The 15,476-nt window shown below is 39.5% G+C and overlaps 1 protein-coding gene across 1 annotated transcript in view; it reads right to left on the reverse strand.

Annotated features, from left to right (window-relative positions):
* Window positions 1-15,476, reverse strand: part of NME7 (NME/NM23 family member 7) — a 288,737-nt gene that overhangs the window by 25,986 nt on the left and 247,275 nt on the right. Inside the window, exon 11 of the mRNA XM_089668274.1 lies at window positions 5,037-5,144. Within this exon, the coding sequence (XP_089524400.1) occupies window positions 5,037-5,144 (108 nt within the window). The remainder of the gene's footprint in view (window positions 1-5,036; window positions 5,145-15,476) is intronic.

Consider the following 15,476-nt stretch of genomic DNA (forward strand, 5'->3'; position numbering starts at 1 on the left):
TAGTGTACATAGCACTCATTTTTTATGTTTTGTATTTTCTGGTGTTCAGGGAAAGAGTAGCAGCAGTTCACTAATTATTTCACTATTGTTTCAGAATGTATTTTTTTTTCACGCATTTACTCACATATTGTATTGTCTGGGGTGTGGTGCAGATTTTTCCCCTTTTTTCAATTGTAGTCATTGAGCACAAGTCTTAGTAATGAATAACTAAGAATAGGAGAACTTTTTGACTTTTCTGCTAATGCAAATCATAAGTTATCTTCCAATATTATTTTGGGGAGTAATTCCACATATACCCATGGAACGTGTGAGCAATAGATCATTTAAGAAGCAATTTTGTGTAAAAAAAAAAAAAATTTTTGTTGGTCATTTTCCAAAAACTTGTGGTAAAAAAATAAATTCTTCTATTGACTCAACATGCCTCTCAGCAAGTAGTTTGGGGTGTCTACTTTTCCAAAAAGGGGTCATTTTGGGGGGTGGGGGCATTTTATACCCAGCATTAGAAGGTTATGCCACACATCATTCACTCTTCTAACCACCTGAAGACCAAGCCTTTTCTGACACTTTTTGTTCCCATGAAAAAAATCTGTATTTTTTGCTAGGAGATAACTTTGAACCCCAAACATTGTATATTTTTTTTAAAGCAGACACCCCAGTGAATAAAATGGTGGGTGATGCAATTTTTTTATGTCACATAGTACTCGCACAGTGATTTTTCAAACGCAGATTTGTTGCAAAAAATACACTTTTTTTACTTTTAATGAACAAAAACACAAAATATTGGCCACTTATTTGATATAATATAAAAGATGATGGTATGCCGAGTAAATGGATACCAACATGACATGCTTTAAAACTGTGCATGCCCCGTGCAATGGCAACAAACTACATCATAGTATCCTTAGGCAATGTTTTAAAAGCCTTTACAAGCTACCATTTTAGATTTACAGAGGAGATTTAGTGTTAGAATTACTGTCCTTGATCTGACGTTCGTGGCGATACCTCACATGCATGGTGCAACCACTGTTTACATACCGCCACAGGGCGAGGGTGCTTTTTTTCTTTAAAGTTATTTTGATTTTTTTTAAACTATTTTTACACTGTCTCTTTCATGTTTTTTTTTTATCACTTTTAATGCTATCACAGGGAATGCAAATATCCTATAACTTCAATGGGCATTGTCATATATTCCTTTTTGAGAAATCTGGGTCTATCAGATTTTAGATATCTCCTCTGCCCTTACATTATCTAATCTCACCAAGATCAGTGTGATCAGATGCTTTCCAAATTTACAAATATCGATGTTTATATTCTGCCAAACTGAAGTGATGAAATGCTTGTAGCTTCCAATTTCTTAGACTATAGAGATGATTTGCAACATTCTGGTCTCCAATCAGCTCTATGTTCAACTGGCAGAAACACTGGCTGCATTCTCAGGTTCCCCCAATGGCACAGGACTGCCCTAGAAGGCCGAGGAAGGCAGCGGGGGAGGGGGTTATCGTCTCCCGTTGCTTGTAAAAGCAATCTTGCAGCTAATTAGCCACTAGGATTGCTTTTAATGAAAGCTGATCTCTGGCTGAAAAAAACTATACCAGGATGATGCCTGCAGCTATAGGCATCATCCTGGTATAACCATTCAAAATCCAGTGATGTACCAGTACGTCACTGGTCCTTGTTGGGTATATACAGTGAGGAACAGAAGTATTTGAACACCCTGCGATTTTGCAAGTTCTCCCACTTAGAAATCATGGAGGGGTCTGAAATTCACATTGTAGGTGCATTCCCACTCTGAGAGACAGAATTTTAAAAAAAATTCAGGAAATCACATTGTATGATTTTTAAAGAATTTATTTGCCTTGCACTGCTGAACATACATATTTGAACACCTAAGAAACAGCAAGAATTCTGGCTCTCAAAGACCTGTTATTGTGCCTTTAAAAAGTCCACCTCTACTCCACTCATTAATCTAACTTAGTAGCACCTGTCTGAGCTCTTTAAAGACACTTGTCCACCCCACAGTCAGTCAGACGCCAACTACTACCATGGGCAAGACCAAAGAGCTGTCAAAAGACACCAGAGACAAAATTGTGCACCTCCACAAGGCTGGAAAGGGCTACAGGGCAATTGCCAAGCAGCTTGGTGAAAATAGATCAACTGTTGGAGCAATTGTTAGAAAATGGAAGAGGCTAAAGACGACTGTCAGTCTCCCTCGGACTGGGGCTCCATGCAAGATCTCACCTCGTGGGGAATCACTGATGATAAGAAAGGTGAGGAATCAGCACAGAACTACAAGGGAGGAGCTGGTCAATGACATGAAGAGAGCTGGGACCACAGTTTCAAAGGTCACTGTCAGTAGAACACTACGCCGTCATGGTTTTAAATCATGCATTGCACGGAAGGCTCCCCTGCTCAAGTCATTCCATATCCAGGCCCGGCTGAAGTTTGCCAATGACCATCTGGATGATCCAGAGGAGGCATGGGAGAAAGTCATGTGGTCAGATGAGACCAAAGTAGAACTTTTTGGTCTAAACTTCACTCGCTGTGTGTGGAGGAAAAAGAAGGATGAGTTGCATCCCAAGAACACCATCCCTACTGTGAAGCATGGGGGTGGTAACATCATGCTTTGGGGGTTCTTTTCTGCAAAGGGGACAGGACGCCTGCACTGTATTAAGGAGAGGATGAATGGGGCCATTTGTTGTGAAATTTTAAGCAGCAAACTCCTTCCCTCAGTCAGAGCATTGAAGATGGGTCGTGGCTGGGTCTTCCAACATGACAACGACCCGAAGTACACAGCCAGGATAACCAAGGAGTGGCTCCGTAAGAAGCATATCAAGGTTCTTGTGTGGCCTAGCCAGTCTCCAGACCTAAATCTAATAGAACATCTTTGGAGGGAGCTGAAACTCCGTGTTGCTCAGTGACAGCCCCGAAACCTGACAGATCTAGAGGAGATCTGTGTGGAGGAGTGGGCCAAAATCCCTGTTGCAGTGTGTGCAAACCTGGTCAAGAACTACAGGAAATGTTTGACCTCTGTAATTGCAAACAAAGGCTTCTGTAACAAATATTAACACTGATTTTCTCAGGTGTTCAAATACTTATGTTCAGCAGTGCAAGACAAATAAATTCTTTAAAAATCATACAATGTGATTTCCTGTATTTTTTTTTAAATTCTGTCTCTCAGAGTGGGAATGCACCTACATTGTGAATTTTAGACCCCTCCATGATTTCTAAGAGGGAGAACTTGCAAAATCACAGGGTGTTCAAATACTTCTGTTCCTCACTGTATGCTATGTTCTTTTTTTTTTTTGTATCCTGACCAGTGTGCCCAAACTGACAGGGAGGAGAGCTGCATTGTAAACAATGCAGCCCTCCTCCCTGTCAGTTTTTGCTGTAACCACCGGGCTCCGGCGGGTAATCACCAGCCGGGATGCGGTGATTGACGCCCGCGGCCACGATTGGCAGTGTGGGTAGGGCGGGCGTGCGCCCCCTACCCGGAAATGAAAAGTCACGTATATATATGTGATTTTGCGCAGCGGTTCCGCTCTGCTGCAGAATAAGTATTGTGGCTGGTTGCCAACCAGTTAATAATTCAATTACACAGAACCAGCAGCATGCATGTTATGACTGTTGGGGCTGTTTGTTTTCTATTACTCTACTACACCTACTAGTAAATTATTTGCCACATAGAAAAATAATTTATACCAAAAAGAGTGATTGATTTGGTTAGTGATGTTGGACTGCTATTATTTTGAACAGAACTGTATATCTAAAGGGTTTACACTTAGATATAACTCCTTTCATATAACTATGCATACAGGTTGTCTGAGCTACCTCATTGTTGGTTTTTAGACCATATTCACACCTATGCATGTACTGCAAATCAGAGCATGTAATGCACATCTGTACATGTTGCTCTAATGTGTTGTACATGCATTTTGGTTGTGAGAACATTCAATTTTAATGGACACACAGCACATGCCCATGCCTCAAAAACAGACATGATCCCATCAAACTACAATGCATACACTTGTAGATGGATGTGTTACGATATAGAAATAGGTTCCTGTGTGTTTTTTTATGTCGCAACACCAAGATGGAATAAAAGAGTAAATGCTGCACTATCACCAATAATTTATACGTAATAACAGATGTCTATAATCTGATGGTCTATGTGTTTTCGGCAATCATCAAATAATCTGAAAAAACTATCAATCAATCAAACAATAAAACAGCAAAAGTTCATATAATCGTGAATGTAGTAGCCCCATCCAACTCATGATATATATCACTTCCACATAAGTGCTGCAAGAACGTGCAAGTAGAAAACACAGTAAATTCCTTATGGGCAGACTATTCACCTCTTTCAGCAGTGAGCTTATATGTACATATGACCATGTACAGTTGACAAACAAGATATAGAAGAAAAAAGAGACAGGAGGCGTCTGTCTGAGTGTAGTAATAACACTGTATTTAATAGCAAAGGATTAAAAACACTCACAAAGGAAGTAATAAAACAAGCTCATCTGTGTCCCTGCATACAGAGCTGGCTTGCTCCGAGGATGGCTGCCATCTTTTTGTGCTAAAAAGATTCCAGGCAAATTGCTTGAGAGACTCTTATAAGGACTTATTGTACACTAATGCATTTACATACCCCGTTTTAAGTACTTGCATGCCTATATTGCCATTATCATCTTTTACTTTATAAATTTTATAATTTTTATCCTTTTCACCTTACACTACTTTACTCCTGTGCACCAAAGTTGCTCGTTTTTTGACAAACAAGATATGTACAAGTGCCTTCCAGTTACTACTGAAATCAGGTCAATTGCCAACCCATTGTATGTACAGGACATTCGCACATACACACTTATTCTTCTAAAATCCTGTAAGATATGTCTCCATTTATTAGCCAAATGGTGCTAAGGCTGAAGGAACATTAAACACATTAACCCCAGCAATTCAAATGTTATTGGAAATCCACCAAGCTGTGTTATCTTTAGGAAAAAATACACATTTTTATGGGAAAATTAGAATATTACCTCTAGAACTGCGTCTTCTGGAAGATCAGTACAGTGAACTGCATTTTTCACTTTATTCTTCCCAAAATGAGCACGGATGGTCTTTGGTCGTAGATGACGGGCTATTTCCTTCAAAATAAAACAATTTCTAAGTAAAGAAATAGTAAGCATACCTTTTATATCACAGTTAAATATATTTACCTCATATATAAAGAGCTGATATATTATACAGCTTTTAGAGTATACACAAAACCATCCATACTAGTCCTTGTTTGAAATTTACAGTCCTATGCCAAACCACATTCTCTTAGGCATAATGCATGCACACGCTACAGTCAATCTTATACACTGAATAATCAAGCAGCAAGCTTTTGAGGTGTGGGAAAAAAGTGGAGCACCTGGAGGAAACCTGGCCTAACACAGGTACAGGGGCGGACTGACCATTTGGAAACTCGGCCCCTGCCCGAGGACCTGGGGTCAGTAGGGGGCCCCATGAGATGCCCCTGATACCTTTTTCATAGGCTTTTTTGAGTTTGGGCAAGGACACAGGGGCCCCATGATCCCCTATTGCCCGGGGGCCCCATGAGTTGTCAGTCCGCCCCTGCACAGGTACAACATACAAACTCCATGCAGAGAGTTGGCCTTTTATATTTTCCCTCTAAATGTTTTAATGCTAATATGTCAAAACAGAATAAAATATTATGAAATCTGTAAATGAAACCATACAAGGTGTGGGCTAAATGAAAGTCATTGTTAATTTGAAAAAAAAGTTGACCTCCCAAATAATCCCACCTTTCTATTCTTTCCTCTTCTCAGGTCCACTCAAAGACGGGTATTGTCATTGAATGTATGAAATCTGCAAAGTTCTCCATCCAATCCTAGTATTGCACCAGTATCTTTACTTTAATGAAAATTTTGATGAAAGAAAAACAGTTGGCCCTTGTTTTAGACACATCTGTGTAGCAGCATGGCACCATCTCCAGTCATTGGTGATCTGCAGTGGGGTTTCTGGTCGTAACACAGTGGTTAGCACTCCCGCCTGGCAGTATTAGGGTTGTTGGGTCAAATCCCAACCACGGCACCACCTGCATAGAGTTTGCATGTTCTCCCTATGCCTGCGTGGGTTTCCTCCCACACTCCAAAGACATGCTGGAAGGTTAATTGGATCCTGTCTAAATTGGCCCCAGTATATGTATATACAGTTAGGTTCATATATATATTTGGACACAGGCACGATTTTGATACTTTTAGCTCTGTATGCCACCAGAATAAATTAAAATTAAACAATCCAAATTAATTTGAAGTGCAGACTTTCAGCTTTAATTCAAGGGGTTGAACATAAATATCAAATACAAATTTTAGGAACTGCAACCATTTGTATACACAGTCCCTCCATTTTCAGGGGCTCCAATGTAATTGGACAAATGAATATAATCATAAATAAAATGTTCATTTTTAATATTTTGATGAGAATACTTTATGACTGCCTGAAGTTTGGAACCCATGGACGTTACCAAAGACTGGGTTTCATCCTTTTTGCCAGGCTCTATCTGCAGCTGTCTTCAGTTGTCCTTTGTTTGTGGATCTTTCTGCCTGTAGTTTTGCGTTCAGTAAGTGAAATGCATGCTCAATTGGGTTGAGATCAGTTGATTGACTTCACCATTGCAGAGTATTCCACTTCTTTTCCTTCAAAAGCTCCTGGGTTGCTTCTGCAGTGTGTTTTGGATCATTGCGCATCTGTACTGTGAAACGCCGTCCAATCAACTTTGCTGCATTTGGCTGAATCTGGGCTGACAGTATATCTCTAAACACTGCAGAATTCATCCGGCTGCTTCTGTCACATCATCAATAAACACCAATGAAACAGTGCCACTGCAAGCCATGCATGCCCATGCCATCACACTGCCTCCACCATGTTTTACAGATGACGTTGTGTGCTTTGGATCATGAGCTGTTCCAAGTCTTCTCCACACTTTTTTGTTCCCGTCATTCTGGTACAGATTAATCTTAGTTTCATCAGTCCAAAGAATGCTTTTCCAGAACTAGTCTGGCTTTTTTAGATGTTTTTTGGCAAAGTCTAATCTGGCTTTTCTATTCTCCAGGCTTATGAATGGTTTGCACCTTGTGGTGAACCCTCTGTATTTGCTCTCCTGAAGCCTTCTCTTGATTGTAGACTTTGACAATGATACGCCCACCTCCTGGAGAGTGTCTTTCACTTGTCTGGATGTTGTGAATGGGTTTTTCTTTACCATATAGAGGATCCTGCAACCATCCACCACTGTTGTCTTCCATGGATGTCCATGCCTTTTTATGTTGATGAACTCACCAGTGCATTCTTCTTTCCTCAGACTGTACCAAACTGTTGATTTGGCCACTCTTAATGTTGCGGCTATCTCTCTCATGGATTTGTTTCATTTTTGAAGCCTTACAATGGCCTGTTTCACTTGCATGGACAGCTCCTTTGAACGCATGATGTAGGTTCACAGTAATAGATTCCAAATGCAAATATCACACTAAGAATCAACTCCAGGCCTTTTACCTGCTTAATTGATGAATAAATAATGAAGGAGTAGCCCACACCTGGCCATGAAACAGCTTTTGATTCAATTGTTTAATTACTTTTGATCCCTTGAAAAAGGGGGGTGAAAAAGGGCTACTGTAATTTCTAAATCCTTCCTCCAGTTTGGATGTACATACCCTCAAATTAAACCTGAGAGTGTGCACTTTCAGCCCATATCCATTATACAACTATAGCTTGAATATATTTTGGTAAATACCTGAAAAAAACTAAAATAGTGCCTGTGTCCAAATATATATGGACCTAAGTGTATGAATGTAGATTATGGTCTTTAGATGGTACACTCCTTGAAGGTTAGGGACTGATGTGAATGAACAATATATATGTAAAGCGCTGCGTAAATTGACGGCGCTATATAAGTACCTGTAATAAATAAATAATAAAATAAGTAGGCTGTAAGAAAAAAGCTATACATACCAACATCTTAAAGTTTGACTGCAATTTGTTTTTTGTTTTAAACAGAACCCCAAAGGATTAGAGCCTATGACAACTTTTCATTGCTGTATCCCTATTGGGACATTTCTCTTATTTCCTGTATTTTTGAAAGGTGTCAGAAAGAACAGGAAACTTTAATGGCCTACCCAGAGCCTGATCAAAACCCTGTATGCTCAATGTAAAGTTGTTGAAATACAAACTACTTATCATTCATAAGATCTATATAGCATGTGTGATTTGTTAACCATATTCAAGGAAAGTTTTTATCATTCGTAAGAGTATACAAAGTTTTCAAACCAACAAGCTTTGTCATTTGAAGAAGACAGAATCTCCTTCAAATAGATAAACTTTTATAATAAAATCATTATTCATTCATATTCATTCAAATTCATAAAAAAAAAAAATCTTTATGTATGCTTAGTTAACTAAAGTTGTACAATTGTACACATTCCCAGTTTTGTGAGAAAAGACAGACACTCTCAAATTAAATTCAGCCTTTTGTTATGAGCCAGCTGTAAAATGTTAAGCTTCAATCTACATTACGATGGAAAAAAAAGAAAAAAAAAAAGAAGAGACCTGTATTCTCATCTGAAACATTTCACTCTACAATTATATATGTGTACTGGGACACAAACGGTGCACAGAGGAATCAGTGGGAGTGGCAATTTCTGCTTCAATGTGGTAAGATCTATTAAGAAATAAAGTATGCAAACAAGCCCTAAAGGAAATTGTTTGTCTACTCACAAGGTCTTAAGAAGCCCAGCCCTGCAAATCTCCTTCCAATCATACTGTCCTGAACTCTATGTTCTGGGAAATGTCATCTGCAGGATAGGCCTCGGTAGCTGATACTCACAGTTCAGTATTGGACAATCTAATAAATCTACCCAACAATACTACAAAGGTTCTCAGGCCTAAGGGAGAAGGCCACAACAAAAAGAATAACTGACTGTGTCTTTTTATTTCTGTATTTGTAAAACATATGAACTTCTTGAACATATTCAGGATACCAACATTATTTTATGTACACATAATCTTTTATCAGATAATTTTTTCTACCTGTGTTCTGCAGATCATGTCCAATTGTAAACTTCCTTGTTAACAGTCCTGAACTGGGTGTTTACTGCTTTCTACCCTGTAGAACCCTGGTGCTCAACCTATGGCCTGAAGACCCTTTGCAGACCCAGTAGTGGGAGTGCGGGCATTGATTTACAAAGGAGTTGTAATGACATTGATCTCAAACAGATCACTGTCAGGTGACGGAACAGGTCAGAAATGTAAACAAGGAAACCTACAATTGGTCCTGATCTGCAGCAGATTTCCAGTCTCCAACTGTTTGATCATCTCCTCTAGTATGTCTGCAGTCTTTCACAGTCTTCTGTGGAATCACATTAACTGAATATTAGCAGTTGACAACCACTGCTGTAGATGGTTGAATATAAACAAAGCAGTTTTTACAAGGCCTGGGTCTGTGATGACAGGGAAAAAGACAAACAAAGAAGTTTATACATCTATAGAGATTATATTAGTTTAAATCCCTATTCTAGCACACATTGGGGTTGATTTACAAAAACTGGAGAATGCAAAATCTGGTGCAGTTTTGCACAGAAACTAATCAGTTTCCAGGATTTTTTTGTCAAAGTTTGAAGTGGTTGTAAAGGCTGAAGGTTTTTTACCTTCATGTGCATGGGAGCCTCGGCTGTCCCAGGTCTCTATCTCCTCATTGGCTGAGACACAGCAATGGGAGCCAATGCTCCTTCCACACGACTTTAGTACAACCAACATGCCCATAGATGGATCAAAATTTAGCTGGTTCCTGCTGGACTGAATGAAATTAAATCCGTCTATGGCTGGCTTTACTGAAGTGGAAGCCAATGAACAGCATGCTGAAAGATATATTTTCTTCAGGTGCACGCATAGAGAGGTGACAATGTTGCTGCTACATACAATGTATGCAAATGGTCTGAAATGCGGGAGGGGCAGCAGATTAATGAAGGAGAGTGGCAAACAGTAATAGGATTACAGTATCACTTTTTTTATGCCTATACATCTGGATATAGTGGTAATTGATTAGAACCACTGCCAGGTTTTTATTGCTGTCGGTGTCAGTGTTTGGGAGACATACATTTTAATTGTTTTACTCACTGAGGCCATTGGGAATAAAAGTAAGTGTAAAACCTACATTTTGTGTTGCCACCGAAACAGGAAATCTCCAATAGGGACACTTGTTCCTGTGGAAACTGTCTAAGAGGGAATTTCTCTCACATTAGCAAGATATCCTCTCACTTCCTGTTAAGTCTACAGGACAGGAAGAGAAAAGAAGGGTAATGTCCCCATTGTAGAAAAAAAATGACAGCATTTTAACCCCTGTATACAAAATAATAACAACAATTATAATAAGATTATTATTATTATAAATAACAATAATAATTGAAAGCAAAAAAAATCTGCCGTTAAATATATTTTATAGAAAAGGTAAAAAAAAATTTTCTGGCTGAAGGTATAGCTACAATTTAATGTTTAGTAATATTTGACCATGTTTAAAAACTAAGACAAAGACTTGGGGCAAAAACCACTGCTCTGTTCTAGGTCATTTTATCTGAAGCTTTTCATGCTACCTTGTGATAATAACATACATTCTGTAATGTTCCCATTCTTCCATTTACAGAATATACTGTAATTTACAGGAGATTATCTCAGAACAAAAGCCACTCATGCATTCAAAAGAAACAAAGGGATTAATTTGTTTTGGAGGAAATGGGAGTAAAGAGCGGAATCAATGTTTGTGTATTTACAACTGCAAAGGAAATCAGCGTATGTGTGCTTTTAGATTTGCAGATATCACTAAAAACAAAGACAATTATGCTGATAAAAAGACAGTGGGGGGAAATGGGGATAGAATCAGATAAACCAGGCCATAGATGAGTAGAAAAACGAACGGAAATTCAGGTAGATAGATTGATTTTCACATGTGCTCGCTGCAACACGCAATTTCCGTGCTGCCACTGAAACCGAACGAACATGTTGGAAATGTTATATCATTAATAGGGGACTCAATTGAGGAAAAAAGGGCCAAATATGTCTGTGTTGAAAACAATCTGAAAATTTTTTTGTAATTTTGCTTTACAAATTCTGAAACAACGATGGGACCATTGCATACTAAATTGAATGGAAATTTAAATTTTTATTCAGGTAAGCATTAATTTTTCTACTCATCTATGGTCTGCCTAAAACTTGACAAGAAATGCTCTGCATTGTATTTAGAGTTTGAACAATCACATCCACTGTGTGCAGGTTAGAAATAAAATTGTCTATGATAAAGATCTGAGCAACCAGGTAATATACTGGTAAAATAGACTGCTTGTAAAGGAAAATCCTTACACACAGAAAAATAATATAGCAGGATAAAGAATTGTGTAAAGCCATCAAAGAAAATAAAAGTATGAAGTTAAAGTGTATTTCCAGCCAAACCTTTTTTTTGGATAGATTGGGGAAGCACACTTGTGAATTTTTAATTCTCTGAGTGGCCCTATTATGGAGATTTCCCATTGTTTCCTGTTGTAGTAACAATATGTCATCAGCACAGGAACCGAGGAAAAATCCTAAAGAGGGATGTGGGCAGTATAAAAAAAGGGCTCTTTTTTAACAGAGTATGAAAAGGCTAAAGCAGAGCCCCAGAAAGTTTTATTGCTGCCTGTGTGTCTGTTGGGTATTGTCCTGCACTTCCTGCTTGGGTGACAACACTGTCCCCTAAAACTACCAACTCCTACAGGAAAATATCAACCATATCACACACTGGAAGTATAAGCATAATAATAGTCCTGTCTCCCGCTCTAATAGTGCCAAAATCATAGTGCTGAAGACTACTGATATGTATTTCCGAAGTGTTGCTGAGACATGGCAATTCGATCTGACATCTATTGAAAAGGTCAATACTTTCTCCACTTCATATTGAAAATAACACCACACGTCTATTACAATGCTTCTTGTAAGATTTACCTCCCCACAATGGTCTGGGTAACTGACAGCAGCCACTGCAGTAAATAAAACATAATTATATTAGTCGCGTGGTATCATTTAATTATGGGGTTTGGTACAAGTGGCGGTAATGTGCAGCCAAGATCATTTTACCCATAAGAGTAGATATTTGGTCATAAGATGCAATTTGCCTTGAGCAGGGCATTTTCTATGTATGGAATGTTGATCTTTGTTCCACTTATTGCTAATACAGCAATTCACAATACTATACTGAGCAAGCACAATGAGGTACACCCTGCATACCTGCTTACTCTGGCTGGCTGGTCTGTTTTTTATGTTGTAGTTTACAACTTTAATGAAAAAATAAAATATAACACAATATTTCATAAAAAAAGTACAACTTTGTGTAACATCAATATCAAAAAAGCAAAGCAAGCAAAAAAAAAAAGTCAGCTTCATAAACACTGCCTTGTGTACATCACGGTTGAACAAGTTTCTGATATATCTAATCCCCATTGGAAATGTCCAGATTTTTCCAGTTCCTAATGGGGAATGCATACTTTCCAACCGTCCTAGAATCTGTGACACTGTCCTGGGATTTCAACAAAATTACGGGATCCAGCAGATCCAGGCCTTGCTTACTATTGGCTCTGTAGCCACACTTACAGGTGGAGTGACAGTAGCTGCACATTTGTGGCAAACAGGCACAGTAAGGCAGCAGAGCAGGCTATAGTGTAGTCTGGGTAACATAACTAAATAAAATCAATTTCCACCCTCCACTGAACACCATTGTCTCCCACTGTCACCAATGCTCCCACACTAATTTCCAACTGTTCCCTTTTTCCCCTCACAGAGCACTGATATCCCTCTTCTCTTCCCACTGAGCACCATTGCCCTTCTTTCCTCCTATTGAGCACCAAAGTCCCCCCAGACCTTCACTAAGCACCAATGTCCTTTCTTTGCCCTCACTAAGTACCAATGTCACCCCCACTATACAGGGCATTATGGTGCCTATTGTGGATCCAAGGACTGCAGCATATTGAGTGCACTGTGTATTACAAGTAGGCTCAGACTGTATCCAACCTTGTACCTTTAGACCTCTCAACAGACCACATCCATTTTTTGCTGTGCCATACTGTGCATGAGTTTTTCTTTCCCGTATGTCTCTCCTCAACTTTTGAAATTGGAAGTTATGGCAATATAGACACACAGGTTTACTGGGAGTATATCTGGACTGGATAACCTGAAACCTTCTAGCTACTGCAGAGCTGCAACAGATACGGACGAAAGGTTAGCGATATTTTGTAGATACTGTATAATAAATTGTCCAAAAGTAAAAATATGAGTTTTGGGTGGTCTATTGTGGGCTGGATAACTTGCTGGTTTGTTAAAAGAAACCAGTGCGAACAGAAACTTGGAAAGCTACCAGTGCTGACCATCTTATAAAAATGGCCATTGGCTTGGCTGTAATGCTGATTCCCTCCATTTACTACATTCTGAGTCACTGACCTGGAACAAGCATGCAGCAAAATTAAGTCAGAATTCCTGATCTGCATGCTTGTTCCAGGTCCATGATGCAGAAAGAGCTAAAAATGTTGGGTCAGTCTGACAGCAGGCAACTAGTATTTTCAAAGGAAGACATCCTTTTTGAGGCCTCCACCTGCCATATGTTTATTAACATTCTCCAGCACAATGCCTCATGCCAAGGATACATAAGTGTGCATTCTCACCTTTGAGAATCAACAACCAACACTTCATGGGACTGCTGGTTCTCAATCACAGCTGATAATTGGAAACAGGGGCGGACTGACCATTTGGAAACTCGGGCACTGCCCGAGGGCCCGGGGTCAGTAGGGGGCCCCATGAGATGCCCCTGGTACCTTTTTCAAAGGCTTTTTTTGAGTTTGGGCGAGGACACAGGGGTCCCATGATCCCCTATTGCCTGGGGGCCCCATGAGTTGTCAGTCCGCCCCTGATTGGAAACCAATCAAAGAGGAAAACAATCCCATGGATAACTATGTCAGCTCTGACAAACACACAGTCACTTTAGCCTGCACGAGTAAGGTGACAATATCTCTTTAGATGTTATTGTATTTCTTTATTACTGTGCTTTACATATGCACATCAGTCCTGCCTGCACTCATGTTGCTAATAAAACAATCTAATGTCCCTACCTTACATGCATACTTATAATTAGTAGGGCTCAAAAACCTACCAACATGTCTTTGGAGAGAGTGTGTCTGTGTGTGTGTGTGTGTGTGTGTGGGTGTGTGGGTTGTTGGGGAGACCAGAGGAAACCCATACAAGCAGAGGCAGAACATGTAAACGTCATGCTGGTAGTGTCCTTGTTGGGATTCAAACCAAGAACCCCAGTGCTGCAAGGAAGAAGGTGCCAACCACTAAGCCTCTGTGCTCCAAATAAAGTGTACATGAGAATATGGAAGAGTTCTTTCCTATACAGCATAGATAATACATTGAGCTAGATAAGAAAGATCATAGAAATAGAAGAAAACTTAAAGTATGTATAGCCTAGCAGCAGGGGCGGACTGACAAGTCATGGGGCCCCCGGGCAATAGGGGATCATGGGGCCCCTGTGTCCTTACCCAAACTCAAAAAAGCCTATGGAAAAGGTACCAGGGGCATCTCATGGCTCCCCCAAATGATCTGTCCGCCCCTGCATAGCAGTGAGCAAAAATTCAGATCCATATATTTTGATTCATACCTTTAGCCAATATTTATGAACAGGATACTACCTGACAATTTCTGTAAAAAATATAACAATCCTACATGTACCTGAATAGGATTTCTATTGAATGGAATGCTTACAATCCTCAGATGTTCTGGTACACAGATAAATAAGATGATCATAATGGTTATGGATAGTAGCAGAGAGCCTACCAACCCCAAAGGTCTGAACCTTTTTCCAGCAAATGCCATAAGATAGGGCCAGTGTCAGAGCCTCTGGCCAGTCTCTCATTCTATAAATTTATGTAGATCTAAACCCAATCACTAAAATCTTATCTTAATCAAATCAAAAGTTTTTTTGAACTACCTGTTAAAAAAAAAAGTTGTTTTGAATCATTTTTAAAACTGCACCTTTCTTTAAAATAATACCTGGTGATCCTACTATGAAGGTCCTTGTTCAAGCATTTCCTGTAATGCGATGAAAACTCTCCCAGTCTCCCAGTTGCTGTGTCACCATGTCACATGTACTGAGACTACAGAAGGCCATGCCACACACATTTTAGAGGCATAGTCCATGGCTGTCACTATCAAGAAGTCAGTCCAGAGCAATTATATTTAGCAAATGATGAAGCAAGTACATGTAGACAGGAGGTGGCTGAAAGAGGCTGGAGGAAATCAGCAGCACTGAAATGCAAAAGAGCATGGAAAAAAGAAGGTAAATCCAGTACTTGATCCCTTGCAATGCACTGCAAGAATTAATAGTTCGCTTTGTCTAGGGGAGTGGATAG

This window comes from Staurois parvus, unplaced genomic scaffold, assembly GCF_062004578.1.
Source record: "Staurois parvus isolate SC_StPar_1 unplaced genomic scaffold, SC_StPar_1.0 ptg000056l, whole genome shotgun sequence".
Taxonomy (NCBI): domain Eukaryota; kingdom Metazoa; phylum Chordata; class Amphibia; order Anura; family Ranidae; genus Staurois; species Staurois parvus.